The sequence below is a fragment of the Erinaceus europaeus genome, unplaced genomic scaffold, assembly GCF_950295315.1.
Source record: "Erinaceus europaeus unplaced genomic scaffold, mEriEur2.1 scaffold_455, whole genome shotgun sequence".
In the NCBI taxonomy this organism is placed as follows: Eukaryota; Metazoa; Chordata; class Mammalia; order Eulipotyphla; family Erinaceidae; genus Erinaceus; species Erinaceus europaeus.
Genome location: NW_026647344.1, coordinates 50,109 through 70,667, shown reverse-complemented (window position 1 = coordinate 70,667; position 20,559 = coordinate 50,109). Strand labels below are relative to the sequence as shown.

Genomic DNA, 20,559 nt, shown 5'->3' with positions numbered 1-20,559 from the left:
GGGGCTCGAACCGGGATCCTTAGGCCGGTCCTTGTGCTTTGCGCCACGTGCTACACTCCCGCCCGACTCTTTTTTTTTTTTTTTAAAGTTCGAAGCATTTTACTGGCCTAAACTAATGTGAGGAGTGGTCACAGGTACAAAGATTATAAATGTGTTTTTTGTTTTGTTCCTTTTACCACTTAGGGTTGTTGCTAGGGCTTGGAGCCTGCATGACTGCACAGCTTTCTGGTGGCCATTTTCCTTTTCCTCAGAGTGTGAAGCAGTAAAGGAGACTGAGCAGAGAGAGGAGAGAAACTGCAGTCCCATTCCGCCATTATAGAAGCTCCCTTACCTACTTGCAGCTTTCCTACCTCACACGATGGCCTGGAGCTCAAACCCCGATCCTTGTATGAGGTGATGTCAATGCACTCTACTGGCTGAGTCATCTGCCCTCCCAGTCTTCCAGAGTATGTATTCCTGACTAAAAATACCTATCATCCCTATTTCATTAACAAAAGCTCAGGAAACATGTAGATGGGAGTCTTAAAACCAAGCTGACAAAGCAATAGGGAAAAACTTTGGAAAATCTAGATTATTCTCAACATGATTTTTTTCACCAACATTATCACAAATAACCATGATTAGCACATGCAAGTCTAGTGATTGCATGTATCCCACAGAAATATTATACCTAAATAACAATTTATGGTTAAAAAAGATTAACTAGAGGTAGAGAACCAGAGCATCATTTTGGTACATGTGACAGTTGGGACTGAAGCCAGGACGTCCTGGCTCAGTGTTCTTAGGTCCAATGTATTTTTTTTTTTTTTTGCCTCTAGGGTTATTGCTGGGGCTCAGTGCCTGCACCATGAATCCACTGCTCCTGGAGGCCATTTCTCCCCCTTTTGTCAGCCTTGTTGTTTATTGTGTTATTATCGTTATTGCTGTCATTGTTGGATAGGCCAGAGGGAAATCAAGAGAGAGGAGAGGAAGACAGAGCAGGTGAAAGACAGACACCTGCAGGCTTCACCTCTTGTTAAGTGCATCATCCTGCAGGTGGGGAGCCGGGGACTCGAACCTGGATCCTTACACCTGTCCTTGTGCTTTGTGCCACATGCACCACTGCCCAGCCCCCACGTCCAACATAATTAGTACCCCTTCCCAGGCCCTGACAACTTATTTTTTCCATTTTGTTTTCCTTGTTGTTATTGTTGCCATTGTTGTTGTTGGATAGGTCAGAGAAATCGAGAGATGAAGGGGCAGACAGAGAGGGGGAGACAAAATTAGACACCTGCAGACCTGCTTCACCGCCTGTGAAGCGATTTCCCTGCAGGTGGGGAGCCGGGGGCTGGAACCGGGATCCTTATGCTGGTCCTTGTGCTTGGCGCTACGTGCGCTTAACCTGCTGCACTACTGCCCTACTCCCTATAACCACTTTTTGTCATCATTGGATTACTGCTATGGGTTACTTTTTTTTTTTTTTTTAAAGAGGCATTAGCACTGAAGCTTTCTGGAGTGCTTTGAGGGCTGGAGGCTGGAACTTGCGCTGTGCACCTGGCATAGCCAGCAACCTTCCCAGCTGAGCTATCTCCGCAGCTCTTAAATACAATATTCTGTTTTTTAATATTTTTATTTTCCCTTTTGTTGCCCTTGTTTTTCATTGTTGTTGTAGTTATTGTTGTTATTGATGTCGTCGTTATTAGATAGGAGAGAAATGGAGAGAGGAGGGGAAGATAGAGAGGGGGAGAGAAAGACAGACACCTGCAGACCTGCTTCACCGCCTGTGAAGCGACTCCCCTGTAGGTGGGGAGCTGGGGGCTCGAACTGGGATATTCTGGCCCTTGTGCTTTGTGCCATGTGCGCTTAAACCTGCTACACTACTGCCTAGCCCCCTTGAAAATTTTCTATGAAGGTAGGTCAAAAGAGAGTCAGAGACAAAGGTCTACAAATCTTTTCATACTGCTCTTCTGAAGCAGATAAGGATTGATTAAAATTAATACAGAGCACGTAAAATTGCTCACCTGGATAGTGTGCTGTTGGATAGTGTTACACAGTCTGGGTTCAATTCCAGTCCTACCACACTGAAGAAAGCCTCAATATTATCTTTCCCCCTCTCCCTCTGTCTATCTGAAAGAAGTCATCTTGGAGCTTTGAAGCACCAGTGACAACAACCAAAACAATCATGACAAGACAGTCAACCAAGACATTTAATTAACATCTGGTCATGATCGGAGGACTAGACATTCCATAAAACTATGATCTCTTACTTTCCTAGCGCTTACTCTAAAATTAAAGATCTACTAGAAATATTTTCATTACTACTGAAATGATCTATTTTCATGTTTAGACTTCACAAAGGTCAATAGCTACATATCAAAAATTTCCACCACATAGTTGCAAGGGTTGTTATGGATGCAGAACGTTTACTTGGTTCTTGAATTTAAATCCACAACAATGAAAAAAGAAAAAAAGATGACAAGGTTCTTAATCTTTTAGAATAATTTGCAAAATTAATGGAGATGACTCTTCTATCAAACCCTGCTGTCTATTTTGGAGAGAGACAGAGAGAGGGGGAGATGGGGACTGGGGTCTGGACTCCAACTTGGTAAGCATGCATGCAAAGCAGCGTACTAAGAGCAATTGCACTGGCTCTTCCTGTCTAACACCTTTATTGCTTGTTCCATGTCTGTCTCTTCCGCTTGATCACAAACTCTGTAAGTAGGATAGTGTCTTTTACACTATTCCTGTCTCTTGAATCCAATAACATTCTCTGCACACAATAGATGCTTAATGACAGAATGAATAATAACCAGCATTTGAAGATGTAATTATAACTTTTTTTTTTTTTTTTTTGCCACCAGGACTACTGCTGGGGCTTGGCAACTGCATGGCTCTACCATTCCCAGTGGCATTTTTTTTTTTTTTTGGACTGAGGATGAAAAGAGACAAAGAAAGGGAGAGAGACACTGAAAGGAGAGACATCTTTAGGACTGCTCAGCTGCTTGAAGCTTGCATCCTATAGGTGGGGCCATGGGTCCTCATGCATGGCTCTGTATGCACTCTACTAGGTGAGCTATCACCCGATAGCACTTTTCTATAGACTGTCTTATCAGATCTTTTTTTTTTTTGTCATCAGAGTTATCGCAGGGACTCGGTATCTGACCAAGGGATCCACTGTCCCTGGCACCCTTTATTTGATGGACTGAAATTGAGAGGGGGAGGGGAAAGCATTGTATAGTATCTTTTAATTGTTGCTATTCAAGTGATAGTGAAACAGTACATTGGCTAGATAGCAGAAAGGAATATTTTATCCCACTCCATTTAAGTCGATGGAGTTCCCATTTGAACTACCTTATGAGTAAAAATTCACCTCTCCAGCCATCAAAGAATGTTTCTTTCCCTGGAGATGGAGCTCAGTGCTAGAGCACACACTTCACATACTGATGCCCTGGGTTCACGCCCCAGCATCCCCTCTCCCCAAGAAGCCAAAACAAAACCAAAAGAAGGCTTTAGTTAATTTACTGAGCTTCAAGTCCCTCACACATTTTCAAAAACAACAATAAATGCTTTAATTTACATTAAGAGTTAATGATTTTTACTGTTGCTGTACTGAGAAGAGCCTGCATTTTATTCATAAAGGAAATAGGTTGGTCTTGAAAACTAAAAGCTAATCTCCAAAATGAGGATAATAGAAAGAGGTAAAAGCCACTTTAAATAAGACAATGAAATCATATCTTACCTTTAAAATATACTTTATAACCCACTGTATCCCAAACTTGATTTACATTACCACAAATGTCTCAATAATTTGATGAAACTGTTCTTTTATGACTTTAGAAAGGTAAAATGTAATTAAATTTAGTGAATGATGCAAGATTCAATAGTATTTTATACTAAATGAGAAAAAATATGAAATCACATTTCAGCACTCATTAAACCTTTTATAACACACAATATGCAAGTCACTAAAGCTTAGTATTGCCCAGTGGACTGACAGGGTAAGTCTATGTCATAGGAAGAATTAAGGAAATGTACACTTGATAAATACTTCCACAAAAAGTAGCTTAATATTTCTTTCAAATTAACTTCTTTACAAGACGCTCTATTCTTCAGTTAGCGGTTTAAAAGCTGTTGCAAAACTAAAGGAAAAATTTCTCCCTATGATGATTATGAGTATGCTAGTTCTTGATCCTCTGGAAACTACAATCTGTTAAGTTACTCTTTAAAAAACTGTTTTTGTCTGACAATTTAAAGCAATAAAGTTGTAATTGAGGCTTTCTCTCTCAAACCATTCATGTTTCCCAACCTCCCCTTTGTCACTGCTACATCCTGGTACACATTCCTCAATTTTACTTATATGAAGGGATTGGCTTTATACCTACACATTTATTCACTTAAACCAGCTGCCTTTCATTAAGTAAAAAGAACTATGCTACATATATTTAGTGTGCTGGGGCTTCATGCCTGTTTGGTTCCACTCTCCCAGAAGACTTTTTTAAGATTTAAAAAAAAAAAATTTAGTGAATACAGACAGAAATTGGGGGGGGGGGCGTAGAGAGGGAGGGAGGAAGAGAGACACCTGTAGCACTGCTTCACCACTTGTGAAATTCCCCCCCTGCAGGTGGGACCAAGCATTTTAGCCAGGGTCCTTAAACACTGCAATGGGTGTGTTTAACCAGCTGTGCCACCACCTGGTCCCTGGAGACTTTTGTTTTTAAATTTAAGACAGGAGAGACACCAGAACATCTGTCAAGCGTGGCATCTGGTGTGGTGCTATGTATTCAGAGCACTCTACCAGGTGAGCTATCTTCCAGTCCCTATACTATATATTTCAATGTAAAACTGTTTTTCTTTTTTTGAGTAATCTGTGAGATAAAATTCCCACAATTCACCATTTTAAGTGGACAATCAGTGACGCTTAGTATCCTCACAACACTGTATATAACCACTTCTGCCTTTCCAAAGTAAAACTCACCACTCATTAACCTACTTTTATTCTCCTCTTCATCTACCACCCCCAGTCCCTAGCAATCACCAATTTTTGTTTTATCTTTCTGGACTCAGCTACTCTAAATTTCTCATCCAAGAGGGATATATAAGACATGGCTGTCTGCCTTCTTCCAAGGAAACACAATGTTTTCAGATTCGTACAAGTTCTGGCATGTTTCACTCCTTCTCAAGCATGAGCAATGTTGCAATATATATATATATATAATGAATTATTTGTCCACTCACTGAGGGAAAACTCGGTTGTTTCCAGCAACTTTTTGTCCAAAATATATTCCAGATTATTTCTCCAGGTTAACATAAACATGTAGATATTCTTCTTCCTCTGCACAAGTATTTTTAAAAAATATTTCTTTATTCATTTTTGTTGCCCTTGCTGTTTTATTGCTGTAGTTATTATTGTTGTTGTTACTGATGTCATTGTTGCTGGATAGGACAGAGAGAAATGAAGAAAGGAGTGGAAGATAGAAAGGGGAGAGAAAGATAGACATGTGCAGACCTGCTTCACTGCTTGTGAAGTGACTCCCCTGCAGGTGGGGAGCTGGGGGGCTCGAACTGGGATCCTTTAAGCTGGTCCTTGTGCTTTGGGCCACGTGCACTTAACCCACTGCACTACTGCCTGATTCCCTCTGCACAAGTATTTTAATGATTTTTTTTTTTTTTTCTCCTCCAGGGTTATTGCTGGGCTTGGTGCCTGCACCACGAATCCACCGCTCCTGGAGGCCATTTTCCCCCTTTTGTTGCCCTAGTTGTTGCAGCCTCGTTGCGGTCATCATTGCCATTGTTGATGTTGCTTTGTTGTTGGATAGGACAGAGAGAAATGGAGAGAGGAGGGGAAGACAGAGAGAGAGGGGGAGAGAAAGACAGACACCTGCAGACCTGCTTCACCACCTGTGAAATGACTTCCCTGCAGGTGGGGAGCCGGGGGCTCAAACCTTGATCCTTACGCCAGTCCTTGAGCTTCACACCACAGGTGCTTAATCCCTGCTACTGCCCGACTCCCTGTACAAGTATTTTAAAGAAAGTTCACAGGCTGGCGAGACAACGCATGCGCTCCTTCGCCACATGGGAGAATTAGTTTATGCTCAGACCCCACGCATTGAAGAAAGCTTCAGTGCTGTGGTCTCTTTCATTCTCTCTGCCTTTAAAAAAAAAAAAGAAAAGAAAGAAAAGAAAAGAAGGAGATGCTTAGCAACATATCTTTCTAGCTATTGTCAAGCTTTGGTATATATCTCCAGCATTAAGCACTCTCCTATCTAACCAAGTTGGAATAGTCATATTACTATGCTTTAAAATGATGATTTTACCTGTTTTGTCTAATTTGAAATGGGAAATGATGCTCTATAAATTAGAGCTTAATTTTGCCATTTTTAAAAACTTGTCTTCTACTAAAAAGTTTTAAGCTTCAAAACTGATACACCAGGGGTCATAGACATAGGAAATAAAAGTGAGGGGGCGGGATATAGGGGGTGGCAACGCAGTGCACTATGGGAGGGAAACTGTCAGTTGGGTGGTGGTGGGTGAGGGTGCAGTCATCTACCATGGGGATATAAGAAAACCAAGCACACGTGACAACTAATAAAATGTAAATTATTTCCCCCAGTAAAGTGAATATATAAAAAAAGAAAACCAAAGCCTTCTACCCCATGTGATTCCTATGAAACAACTAAGGCACATTGGCAGGGCAGTATGAAATGAGTTCTACTGCCACTGGCCACATTGTACCTGTTCTGCGGATAATTACAGTCCTTCAGTTTCCAAAGTTGTCAATCTGGCATCTTTCACGATCACTATATTCACTTTAAATAAAACAAACACAACAAAATTTATAATTCTAAAAACAAAAGAAATATAAACCAAAAACTGCTACTCAAGTGACTTTAATGCTGTGATATAAACAACAACAAAACCAAACACACAAAAAACTAAAATCTTTTTAAATTTAAGGTTGTTTAAATTTTGTATCACAACTTTATGAAGTAAAACCAGATAGTTTAGGTGCATTAAAATTTTTTATTAGTGATTTTATATTGATTTACAAAATTATAAGGTAACAGGGGTATAATTCCACACCATTCCCACCACCAGAGTTCTGTGTCCCCATTCCCTCCACTGGAAACTGCAGCAGTTCCCCCAAGGTCAGATATGGGTTGCTTATTATTTCTATAACTATCTATATTTATATAGATTTGCCCACTTTTCTATGGCCCTGACTTCTTTTCTAAGCCACACCTACAAATTTAGATGCTTTTTTTGTGTTACACAAGCACTCAAATTTTCTTCACTGTAACAGTGATGAAAACTATTGCTTCAAATAGGTGTATAAAAGCATACTTTAAGATACTCAGTATAAAGTTCTAAAGTGTAGAGATGGCTAACTAGAAAACAACAGAAAAGAACTATTCTCACAGTTATTTTTAAAATTTTAATAATGCAAAATTTACATATATATATATATATATATAACCATACCTGGAGTTGACCATTTAATGAACTCAAGTCTTCTGCTTTCTTTTCTAATGACTGCACCCAGACTTTCCTTTTTTGTCGGCACCTTGAAGCTGCTGCTCTGTTGCGCTCCAGAAACTTCCTCCTTTTTTCATCGGGATCTTCATTAGCTGCTCGTCTCCGACGACCACTTGTATTTTGTGTCTGTGGGGTTGTGTGAGCTGGAGAGGCCTACAACAAGCACCAGCAGAAGTTTGTTCTGTCACACTTCTATCTAGTGGGTGAGGTAACACAGGTGGCAACGGACAACCAGAAGGGGAGAGCTAATGATTTTATTAGTCTTCTTACACATACAGATACTTGAGGGCAACGTGAAAATCATCCCGTAGTTTAATTCCTCAAGATATTGTAGCATTGTTTAAACAAGACTCACATTAACTGTCATTTAGACTACATTCTTCAAGGTCTATAATTTTCATTTCACTTATATAAAAATCATATGAAGAAATAAAAAATACAATAAAACTTATCATGTACAGAGCTTACATTTTTTCAAGTGTACTTTATTAAAAAAAATTTATTCACTAATAATAGAGAGAAAAAGAAGAATCCAACAGAACCAGAGCATCACTCTGGCATATGAGATGCTGGGGATCAGACTGGAGACCCCATGCTTGAGAATCCTAATGTTTTATCCATGTGCCACCTGCCAGGCTGTTTAAATTGCATTCTAAACAAGCATCATGGTATTATTTAATCCTCTGAAAGCTAATTATAAATTACTAAAGTAAAAAACTAGCAGCTTCTTACTAAGTGCACACAGTAAACCACATTTTCTACACTATTTTTATAACTAAAAATAGCATCAGATCTGAAAATTTCCTCTCAAGATTTGTTTTATCAGAAAAAAAGGTGAAAGTACATGTATTTTGATATCCCTGGTTTTTGATCAGTTGAAGTTTAGGATCACTTTTTCTATATGGAGGTAGGGGTTAAATTTTTTCATTATTTAATAGGACAGAGGAAAAACTGAGAGGAGAGGGAGAGACAGAAAGACACCTGTAGTACTCGTTTCATCCCTTGTGAAGCTTCCTTTCTGCAGGTATGCTGGGGCTTAAACCTTCATCCTTGTGCATTGTAACGTGTGTACTTATGTCTCCCCCCATCCCCCCAATAATCAGGTTCAGGTTCATGTCATTATCAATACTCATTTTCTGGTGAGTAGAATCCAACAGGAGTCAGGTACTAATTTTAATTGGTCACCTTGTCCTATGATGTATGGTCTACTTACCTAAGGACAGTCAGAGAAAGAAACTTCCAGCCATTAGTGACACTGTCTAATGTTTAAATGCACTGCCTCCAAACATCTCACAAACTGTATCGTAGAACACTTGAGTGTGGGAGACAGGAAATAAACCTTTGGGGACATTCAAAGGAAGCTACTTTGTGGCCACAGGCATATGAGCTAAAGAAAGAGTGTTAGCATCAATCTCTTACCTATAACTAAATATACTTTGAAATGATAGAAACACATATTTCCTAGTCTATATAATAGCCAAAAGTCATACATGAGCTCAAAATAAATTTCTTCTGGAGGCAGCTCACTACAATAGTTTTTACTCCAAAAACTTGCCAAAGTATAAAGTTACCTAGCATTTAACTCCTTTTCCTTTTTAAAAAAAAAAATTTATTTATTCATTCCCTTTTGTTGCCCTTGTTGTTTTCTTGTAGTTATTGCTGTTATTGATATTGTCATTGTTGTTGGATAGGACAGAGAGAAATGGAGAGTGGAGGGAAAGACAGAGGGGGAGAAAAAGACACCAGCAGACCTGCTTCACGGCTTGTGAAGCGACTCCCCTGCAGGTGGGGAGCCAGAGGCTCGAACCAGGATCCTTACACCGGTCCTTGCGCTTTGTGCCACGTGCATTTATCCCACTGCGCCACTGCCAGACTCCCCATTTAACTTCTTTTCTCAATGACTACCAATACAAATGTTGGGGCCTCTGTTTATATTGTTTTAATTGCAATAAAGATGTAATATTACATTAGTTATTTCTTTTATCTATGTAACTGCAAGTTAATCTTTCAGAGTAGCATTTCAAACCAGCACAGTGGCCTGGTTTTACATGCTGCTTTACCATGTGGCAGCCCGCGTCTGAGCCTGGCCCCCAAGGTTCTGATTGAAGTTTTGGTGCTTCGGACTCTTTCACTCTCTTTGCCTTCTCTGTCTTTACATACCAAAAAAAAAAAAAAATTCTATCGCTGAGTTTAAGAATGAAATACTGAGTATTTTTTCTTCACCTTCCTAATTTTCTTACTGACAGTAGCCGGTGTTTTCTTTCACTTATTTGGCTTTCACAGAAGAAATAAGACCTGGTTTAATTCATTACAGCAAAGACTAATCACAATAATGAGCAGAAATGACTGGAGGTACATTTGTTTATTTTTAGACCTAATGAATATTCAAGCTACTAATAAACTCAGACACCTCCTCCTTCTCCTCGTCATCACTTTACTGGTTTCCTCATTTCATATCAGTAAAAATTATTTGGGAATTTCTACTCAATACAATAAAAGGAGAGATATAAAAAAAAAGTTAGCACTGAGAAAACTCTAGTTAGTATATAAATTTATATCGATTTTTCTTTTAAGTAGCTTTTAAAAAATGCAAAAGGCATACTTAGTGAATATTATATAGGAAAAAATAGCTATAGATTGCACTTGGCTATAAGCCAGTTTTCTTTTTTTTTTTTTTAAAGATTTTTTAATTTAAAGTTATTATTATTTATTTACTCCCTTTTGTTGCCCTTGTTGTTTTATTGTTGTTATTGATGTCATCGTTGTTGGATAGGACAGAGAGAAATGGAGAGAGGAGGGGAAGACAGAGAGGGGGAGAGGAAGATAGACACCTGCAGACCTACTTCACCGCCTGTGAAGCCACTCCCCTGCAGGTGGGGAGCCAGGGGCTCAAACCGGGATCCTTATGCCAGTCCTTGCACTCTGTGCCACGTGCGCTTAACCCGCTGCGCTACCGCCCGACTCCCAGAAATCTTTTTTTTTTTTTTTTTACTTACACTGTTTGTGTATTATTAAGAGTGGCAGATTGTGGAAAATGAAAACTGCACACATACCGGAGTTTCTGTGGTAGACGTGGCTGGCTGCTGTAGTGACTGTGGTCGAGATTCCTCTGACTGAGTCCTAGTCAAGCCACTACTATGACCTTTGACAGTATCACCATTGGTAACTGGAGGATGTTGCTGTGTCAACGCAGCTTTTAATCTCTGAAATGCAAAAGCCAAATTTCAAGAGAAATCTCTTAATAACATGTACACAGGGGAGGCCCAGGAGTCCTAACTTGCTATAGGACTTCAGGCGCCACCTGCAAAGTTCAGCTAGTACAGAAGACTTGGAAAAGGGAGAAGCAAGCAAGGAAGGTTACCAACAAGGGCTCAGTAAAGCAGAGGCAGGCAGACTTAACTTCTGACTTCTCTAATTAGTTTTCCCAAGAAGAAACTTTTACATTTGCTTGCTTCTTCATTTATTTATAACACTGCTCAGCACTGGTTTATGGTGCTGCTGGAGTTTGAACCTAGAACTGAAAGTCTGTTGAATAACCACTGTGCTAGTGTTCCTGTCAAAGCCTTTCTTCCATATCATTTTCTGGAGGGTGGGGGGCACTATTAGAATATAGCAGAGCTGTTTGACAAATGGGCACAATTTCTCACTTCCTCACGATAGATGCCTGTGAAGCATTCTCACCCCTAACCCATGTCCTTCTCCATCCTCAGCACCAGGCTCCCAACACCCTCTCTAGTCCCATATCTTTTTCTCCAGAGCCCTTTGCTTTGGGGTGTGATACATCACCTCAAATACTTTTTTTTTAAAGTTCTTTGCTTACAAATCTAACTCTGAACATACTCTTTGGTTAACAAAAATAAATAATAAGGTATTTGCTAAGGAATGTATATCTTTGGTTTTAAACTTAGTTTTGATTTAGAGCATTACACTGAATTCCTAAGATTATAATCATTAAAATAAACAAGAGTTTGGAAAGTTTCTGAATCTGTCTAGTATTAATATAGTTTTTTTTATATGCTGCTGTTCATAATCAGTTTTGAGAAATGACGGAAAATGACTGGTTTTACTGAAAAAGAAAATAAAAGTTTTATCACAAAATGTATGTAGAGGCACATCTATTACATTTTCCCAAGAACCACATTTTTTAGGTTCATGGGGGGGTTTTTTACAAGACTGATGTAAGAATTGTATTCAAGCTATCTGAAACTTCTCAAATCCCCTATAAGTAAATCATTGACTCATTGTGTGGATGCTACTAGTTTAAAACACAATTTAAAAAAATATTTATTTATTTTTGTTGCCTTTGTTGTTTCATTGTTGTTGGATAGGACAGAGAGAAATGGAGAGAGGAGGGGAAGACAGAGAAGAGGGGGAGAGAAAGACACCCACACACCTGCTTCACCGCCTGTGAAGCGACTCCCCTGCAGGTGAGGCAGGGAGCCGGGGGCCTTACATTGGTCCTTGCGTTTTGCACCATGTGTGCTTAACCCGCTGCACTACCACCCCGACTCCCGCCTTTTTTTTTTTTTTTTTTTTTTAAACAACCTGTTCTCTTGCTACCCTGGATATAGCAGAATGGGATGGGTGAGAAAAAGAAACATGAAAGAGAAATTCAAATGCTCTAAGATAAGACTTCATTCATTCCAACAGAGAACATTTTACTTTTCTCCCAACATTCACAAACATGTAATACCTTTGTAGGCATCTCTATAGGTCGTATTGCTAAACATGGCCCAGAACCCTTCAAACCTGATCAGACATGAAAAAGTCACCAACATTTCCACTGAGGCACTAAATACAGCTGGGTCGGTGTTAATGTGCATTTTATTTCTGCTGTTAATTACTGTAGATTCTGGGTATTGTTTTAAAATCAAAATCAGGGTTTTTTTGGTTTTTTTTTTAAAGCTTTGAGATGCCACATATGGTAAGGTGGACTCTTTTTAGTGTAAGGTTGTATAACTTTCTACATAGACACACAGTCATGCAAATGAACCCTACAATCAGCACAAAGAGAAGTTCTATACCAAAGAGAAGTTCTATACCTTCATTTTTTGAACACTTATTATTACTAATTATTTAATGTTGGCTAAGAGAATTATAAAAACCCACAGGGATAGATTCACACCTATATATGTATACAGCTCAACAAAAATTCATGTCACACTTAGTGATCACTGTAATTTTCTGACTTCCAAAGATTTGCCTTTTCCAAAATACCATATAAATGAAATTACATGGTGGACAGACAGCCTGTGAGTTGGGCTTCTTTTCTTAGCACAGTACCCTTGAGATTCATCTCTAGTAGGATCAATGTTTACTCAGTGAGTTTCTAAGAACAATATCCCAGCTTTCTAGATCAGGAAACTAGAGAACTTCTATTTGCCTTAGAGAGTAGTCTGTAGGCTACTTCAAATCACAGAATGAGTCTGGAAATCTTTAATTTCAGAGCACATAATTTGTCTATACCAGGGCACATATACAATACTTGATGCTGCCAGAAAATGCATGCAAAGATCAAGAAAGATACTTTGAGACTGTCGGTGTGCAGCAGTTCAAAATACGACCACTAATGGTTATGAATGTCAACTCTGACTGAACTGAGGATTCCTACCAGGCAAGGATCAGGTAAGTTAAGTATACATAGAGCCTATGTAAAAAGGTCTTATACACAGCCCTGCTTCAAACTACATGCATGACTGAATAAACTGGCTCTTTTAGTCTCAGTTTTCTCATCTATAAGACCAGAGAAAGGGAGCTGGGTGGTAGCACAGCGGGTTAAACGCACATGGCATGAAGTGCAAGGAATGGCGTGAGGATCCTGGTTTGAGCCCCCGGCTCTCCAGCTGCAGGGGGGTCGCTTCACAGGCGGTGAATCAGGTCTGCAGGTGTCTATCTTTCTCCCCCCCCCCCCCGTCTTCCCCTCCTCTCTCCATTTCTCTCTGTCCTATCCAACAACAATGACAGCAATAACAACAATAATAACCACAACAACAATATAAAACAAGGGCAACAAAAGGGGGGGGGGGGAAGACCAGAGAAATGAAAATCTCCTTGCAGGCTGTGCTACAGATTGAATATACATGAAACTAAAGATGTTTCTCAAATATTACCTCCCTTATTTCCTCAACAACAGCTAGTTTTTTATTTTTTTTTGTTAAACAAAAGATTTATTAACATGATAGAAAGGAAGAAAGAGAACCAGAGCATCACTGTGGCAAAGAGTCACATGATCTAGTATAACACCATCTTAGTTGCCACTGCCCAGACCACAACAAAGTTACCTTCTTAGCCCTAATATGGGAGCAGAAACGTCAAAGAATCAGACTTTCTACACTTTCGTGTGTTCAAAATTTACTTGGCAGTCATCTTTAAGTCTTATCATTTAGTACTCTTTTTCCTTAATATTTTATTTATCTTTTCCTGTCTAGGCCTGGCAGGGTGGCTCCTGCAAAGAAGGATCATTGTGCCACCAACAAGGTGGTGACAGAATCACAAGTGCATCATGGCCTGGGCTTCCACACATGCACCGTGGGAATTCTCGAACAGACCTGGAAACCTGGAAATGAGAGGATTCTCAGGGCCAGGTGATGGCACACCTGCTTGAGTGCACGTTCCCATGCACAAGGACCTGGGTTCAAGCACCCAGCCCCCACCTGCAGGGGAAACACTCCATGAGCAGTAAATCAAGGCTGCAGGCGTCTCTCTCCCTCTCTATGCCCCTTCCCTCTCAATTTCTCTCTGTTCTATCAAAAACAAATAAGTAAATGAATAAATAGATGGACACTCTGGATGTGTGGATGGACACCAGGCTCAGCCAAAGGAATAAGGAGTGTCCCATACCATATCTGACTTACAGTTGTCCACAAAGTGCCATGAGGATATTCACCAAGCAAGCTCTACACATTGGCCATCAGTTAAAAAAAAAAAAAAAAACCTACAGAAATGTGAATGAGAACCAAATACTAATTATCAAATAAAATTATAAAACAAACAAAAAATTATTATTTATCCTGGCTAGAGACAGAGAAGTTGAGAAGGACAGAGGAGTTGAGATGGAGAGACACACACAGGAGGCGGTGCCTACAGCACTGTGTCACTGCTTGTGAAGCCCCCCCGGGACTGGGGGTTTGAGCCCAGCCCCTGCACGTGGTGACATGTGTACTCAACAGGCGCACTACCACCTGGCCCCCCTGAGGGTCAACGGAAGTACTGGTTTAGACCTAGGAAGGCTCTATTATGCAAAATGGTCTCAAAACAATGCCACACACTGTAGTTTTCTTAATCTTAACAAGATTCTGTTTTCTTTTTTAAAAAAGCAGAAAAAAAAATTGTAGTTAAGACACAAAATATTGGGACACTACTGACTTATGGGTTAATGTTCAAGTGGATGGGTTAAAACTAAAATGAGATGAATGATAAAAGAAACAGTTGACATACTTTATTTTTTTAAATATTTATTTACTTATTTTCTTTGGTTGCCCTTCTTTTATTGTTGTAGTCATTGTCGTTGTTGTTGGATAGGATAGAGAGTAATGGAGAGAGGAGGGGAAGACAGAGAGGAGGAGAGAAAGATACACACCCGCAGACCTGCTTTACCACCTGTGAAGCAACTCCAGGGTAGGTGGGGAGCCGGGGCTCGAACCAGAGTCCTTACATCAGTCCTTGTGCTTTACGCCACTTGTGCTTAACCCTCTGGCAGTTGACTTTATTTTTTTAATGTATATTTTATTTATTTATTTTGAATACATGGGGGGGAGAGGGAATGGGTTAACTGGAGAGAGACACTTGCAACATTGCTTCACTAATTATGAAGCTTCTTCCCTGCAGATGGGGACTGGCAACTGGAATCTGGGTCCCTGTGCACTGTTATGTATGTGCTCAATAAGGTGTGCTACCACCACCCAGCCCAGCAGCTGTCTCTAATCAGGTAGGGAAACTCAGACTAGATGGTTAAGAAGAATCTACCAATTCCACTTAGTGATCCACCTGAATAAAAAGACACAAATGTATAAGGGTATTCATTGCAGCCATATTTAAAATAGCACCCCCCCCCCAAAAAAAAAAAAAAAAGGAAATGGCCTAATACTCAGTTATGGATGAGCAGATAAAAGGAACGCATGTATATAAAAATGTCATAATAGTCGGCTATATGAAAATCTGCCATTTGTGACAAGTGGATGGAATTGGTAGATGAAGTAAGTATGAGAAAGACAAACCCCAGGTGATCTCACTCATAAGCAGGATATTAAAAACAAAACAGGGAGTCGGGCGGTAGCACAGCGGGTTAAGAGCATATGGCGCAAAGCGCAAAGACTGGCCTAAGGATCCTGGTTTGAGCCCCCGGTTCCCCACCTGCAGGCGGGTCGTCTCACAAGTAGTGAAGCAGGTCTGCAGGTATTTATCTTTCTCTCCCTCTCTGTCTTCCCCATCTCTCTCCATTTCTCTCTGTCCTATCCAACAACAACAACATCAACAACAATAATTACAACAATAAAACAACAAGGGCAACAAAAGAGAATATTCAAACAAACAAACAAAAACAGCAAGGGGAACTGGGTTAACCCCACAGAGGGTTAAGTGCACATGATATGAAGCACAAGGACCAGCTCAAGATCCTGGCTCGAGCCCACTGCTCCCCACCTGCAGAGAGGTTGCTTTAGAAGTGGTGAAGCACCGGTCTGCAGGTGCCTGTCTTTCTCTCCCCCTCTTTTGTCTTCCCCTTCTCTCTCAATGTCTCTCTGTCCCCACCCAACAACAGCAATAACAACAATAACAGTAATAACAAGGGCAACAAAATGGGAAAAATGGCTTCTTGGAGCACTGGATTCATAGTGCAGGCACCAAGCCCCAATGATAACCCAGAAGGTAAAAGCAAACACATAAAACAGCAATAAACACAAAGCAAAAAACAAAGCACAGGGACAGGCGAAACTTAGACTTGGACCACAGGACTGAGGTTATCTGAGAAAGAGGACATGTGGCACTAAAAGTGGAGGGGGTTCAACAGACGGAGAGATTTCAGGACCTGGTGGTGGGTGTGATATAACAGTCTACTTCTGAAGCCTGGATAAGTATGTCTGAAATGTATGCAGTGATGCCACCAACATCCCCTCAATAATCACACAAATGATCAGTCACGAAGAATTGGTAGTAGAAAAACAAACGTTGGAATGTGTTGCAAAGTAGAACAAAGGACAGGAACGTAGACTGGTGGTCATTCTGCATAATTATCTCTTACTTATTTTTATAAAAACATGTTAGATGTCAAAATAACGACGACTATGCCATGTATAAAAAGTCAGGTTAGAGATTTTACTTCTGAATATGAAAGTACATAAATATAAGTAGCAACTGAGACATGAAGCTTGGTAAATTATGTTGGCATTGTTAGTCCTTAGGTAGAGAACAGCACTGAAGAGCATTTAAAGTTTTATAGCGAAAAGCTTTACTCTGAGAATTAATGAAATACAGGAACTGCACTTAGGGGAATCTCAAGTACATAAACACCACTCTCTTGAATAATCTTTAGTAGGGCAAGTTACTACCTTATGGAGCATTTAAAAGCAGCATCAACATTCATTCATTATCCTCTCTTGACTGCTCTATGATCGACAGTACTGATCCACTGAGGAAACTCTAATGTTTGCTTCATGCTGTTACACTGATTACAATGGGTCTGACTTGGATAGCATGCCACTGGGCATGCAATGCAAGAAAAGAGATATGCAAGGGTTAATCAGCACTGTTTTGAATCATGCACACACACACACACACACACACACACACACACACACACACATATATATTACATATACACATGGATATATCTGTGTATATATAACACAAATACATATGCATATAATATTAGAATGGGTTATCAAAATTCTCAAATACTATTCATATACATTTAAAAATACTTTTACTATAAGGATTTCTATAATCCAGTCAGATATACTTGATAGAAACACATAAAAAAGGGTACTTTGATTTAAATATACATAATGAAAACAAATACAATGGATATTTATTTTACAAGAGAAATTTAAAGCTAGCAAAGAAACTAGAAATCACTATCTTACAGGCAAAAGAAACTAAATTCCAAAGAAAGACTGATACTACTTCCTAGAATCACAGAGTCAGAAGCAGAGCTAGGACCAGAAATTGTCCACGCACTCCTAGTTCACTGAAGAATCTCCAACAGAAGTTTGCCAAGCCACATCGTTTGTCTAATAATAGATATTCCAGGTCTAGTAATAATAGATAAGATTATCAGGGACTGGTCTGTCCATTACTAAAATCACAATTTCTCACAACAGACAAATTTAATATAAGATTTAAGTACTAAAAATAAGACAAGCTTTAAAAACTTATTTTTTCTAACAAGTACAATAGAACCTGGGCATAACGAATTTTAAAGGAAAAGTATGCATTATCTGAAAGTCTTTTTCACTGTATTTCTAAGTAGACAATTGTTTAATCTTCAATTTCTGTCTTGATTTTTTGCTTGCTGATGTTAAATTCAACTAACACATTGAAAAATTTTTAAAATACTTTATTTATTGGAAGAGACAGAAAGATATTGAGAAGGATGAGGAAGATAGCAAGGAAGAGAAACAGAAAGATACCTGCATCACTGCTTCACCACTTGTATAGCTTTCCCCGATAAGTGGGGACCAGGGGCTTGAACCTTGGTCTTTACACGCTGTAACATGTGCACTTAACCAGCTGTGCCCCCCACCTGGTTCCTGAAAACTTTTCTTATGACAGCCTGTGTCAATTAACTAAAGGGTAAATGGCTTGCTATATTGACCAATCTGACATATATCCAATTGAAGAAATAAATTGTTAAAAATAAAATTCATAGGGAGTCGGGCAGTAGTGCAGCAAGTCAAGTGCAAGTGGTACAAAGCACAAGGACCAGCGTTAAGGATCCCGGTTCAAGCCCCCGGCTCCCCACCTGCGGGGGGGGGGGGGGGGATGCTTCACAAGTGGTGAAGCAGGTCTGCAGGTGTCTTTCTCTGCCCCTCTCTGTCTTCCCCTCTTCTCTCCATTTCTCTCTGTCCTATGTAACAATGACGACATCAATAACAACAATAATAATTACCACAACAATAAAACAGCAAGGGCGACAAAAGGGAATAAATATTTAAAAAAAATAAAATTCATATTCAGATTCTGTTACGTGTTGTATCCTAGAAAAGAAATTTTACCACATCTGCCAGAACTTGGTGGGAACAAACTACTCCATCATAGTTCAAAGAAAAAATATAATGCTCTCTAGAAACAACTTATGAAAAAGTCAGATCCATATTTCATATGTGCCACAAAGACTCATCAGAGTAATAACCCTCCTTCTCCTGGGTGTTATGCTACCATCTGCTGCTCTATTACTTATCTTTATTTTGTAACTAATTAACAGCATAATCTTCTAAATTCAGCAAGTTAATTATCATTATTGTGGTCTTTGCAGCTTCATCAGTCCTCATGAAGTCTTGTCTCCCCACCCCCAGAGAACATACGAAAATGAAGCAAGTTGGGAGAGGGAGTCTGTGTCTTTGGAGTGGGCTCATTAGGTGTCTGCTGATTAGCTTGGCGTGGTAAGAGGCAGGTAAGAAAAATTCTGCTGAACATGAGGTTCCATGCAGGGCCCAAGTTAAGTTAATGTTGGTTTCTTAACATTTGCCAAGATGCCCTCTGTCAGCTCTCAGAAGAGACCCCCTGCAGAAAACCTGCTGGCTACCCCTACCCACTGTGTGCAGAGATATTTCTCAGTTTGTCACAAGTCTTCAAGGAAAGGGATGGTGCTGGGAGATACTACCTACTAAATACTTCATGAAATCTTAAAACTCCTAAATGACTGTTTTCTTATTCAGAATTGTAAGTTTCACTACACATACTAAGTTAAACTTGTTTTATTAGAAAAACAGCCCAGGCAGCAAGTACCTATGGTTTATGTGTCTCATGACAGCCCAAACCTACATTTGGGGAGATCTAGTATGATTTTATAGAAAACAGTAGATCCTAGGAATTTAAAACACATGTTTTTATTGAGACAGAGAAGTTGAAAAGGAAGAGGGAGCTAGAGATGGAGACAGAAAGAGAGACACCCATAGCACTGTTTCACCACTCGTGAAACTTCCCCTTGCAGGTGAGCACTGGGGGCTTGAATTTAGGTCTGCACATGGCGACACCTGTGTTCACCTGGGTAAGGCACCGCACAGCCCTGATCCTAGGAATTTTCAGTAGTATTTAAAAGCATTATATAACCATAAGTTTGTGGACCCCACACTTCCATCTTTCTCTCCTTTCTTTCTCCCCTCCCTCCCCTTTCTTCCTTTCTTTTTTCCATCTTTATTTCTTGCCACCAGGATTATTGCTGGGGTTCAATGTCTGCACGACAAACCCACAGTTGTTTGTTTTTTAAACCCACATTTCTTGGTGGCCATTTTTCCCTTTCTTTTTCCCCTTTCGTTCTTGCTCAACCACTTGCAAAATCTCCCCTCTGCAGGTGGGGACCACAAACTTGAACTAGGGCTCTGGCACAGGCATTATGTGCATTCAGCTGGGTGTGCCACCATCCAATCCCCACGTCCATCTTCTTTTCAATATATACTTTCCCAAAAACACAGTTCTTAAAAATAAAGCAAGCAAGCAAGCAAACAAAACACTTGCTCTGAAGAAATTTCTTTAGCAAAAAGAAACGCATCTCAATATTTATAGTAGACAAAAATGTAATGAATATAAATATCTCCCAGCAAGCACTGAGCAGCTGAAAAAACAAGGCACTATAAAAGCAGCCTCGACTATTACAGGAGACAAATAAGTTTTCTCTACAACTGTAGTGTGCTACTTATCCTTATATATGTTATAATGCTGTCACTTTCTCATTTTTTTAGTTTCTTATTTTATTTACTATATGGTGGGGTAGTACTATATATGAAAAGGAAAAAAGTCTCACATGAGACAGAGAGAGACAGAAGCCAGAGCACTTGCTCTGGTACATAAAGTCCTAGGGATCAAACCTCAGGCACGCAAGTCCAATAACTT

At 39.7% G+C, this 20,559-nt stretch overlaps 1 protein-coding gene across 1 annotated transcript in view; it reads right to left on the bottom strand.

The window, feature by feature from the left end:
* ATF2 (activating transcription factor 2) overlaps positions 1 to 20,559 on the bottom strand; it is a 75,750-nt gene that overhangs the window by 17,366 nt on the left and 37,825 nt on the right. Inside the window, exons 10-11 of the mRNA XM_060183937.1 lie at positions 10,566 to 10,715; positions 7,459 to 7,665 (exon numbers count right to left, since the gene is read on the bottom strand). Coding sequence (XP_060039920.1) covers positions 7,459 to 7,665; positions 10,566 to 10,715 — 357 coding nt within the window. The remainder of the gene's footprint in view (positions 1 to 7,458; positions 7,666 to 10,565; positions 10,716 to 20,559) is intronic.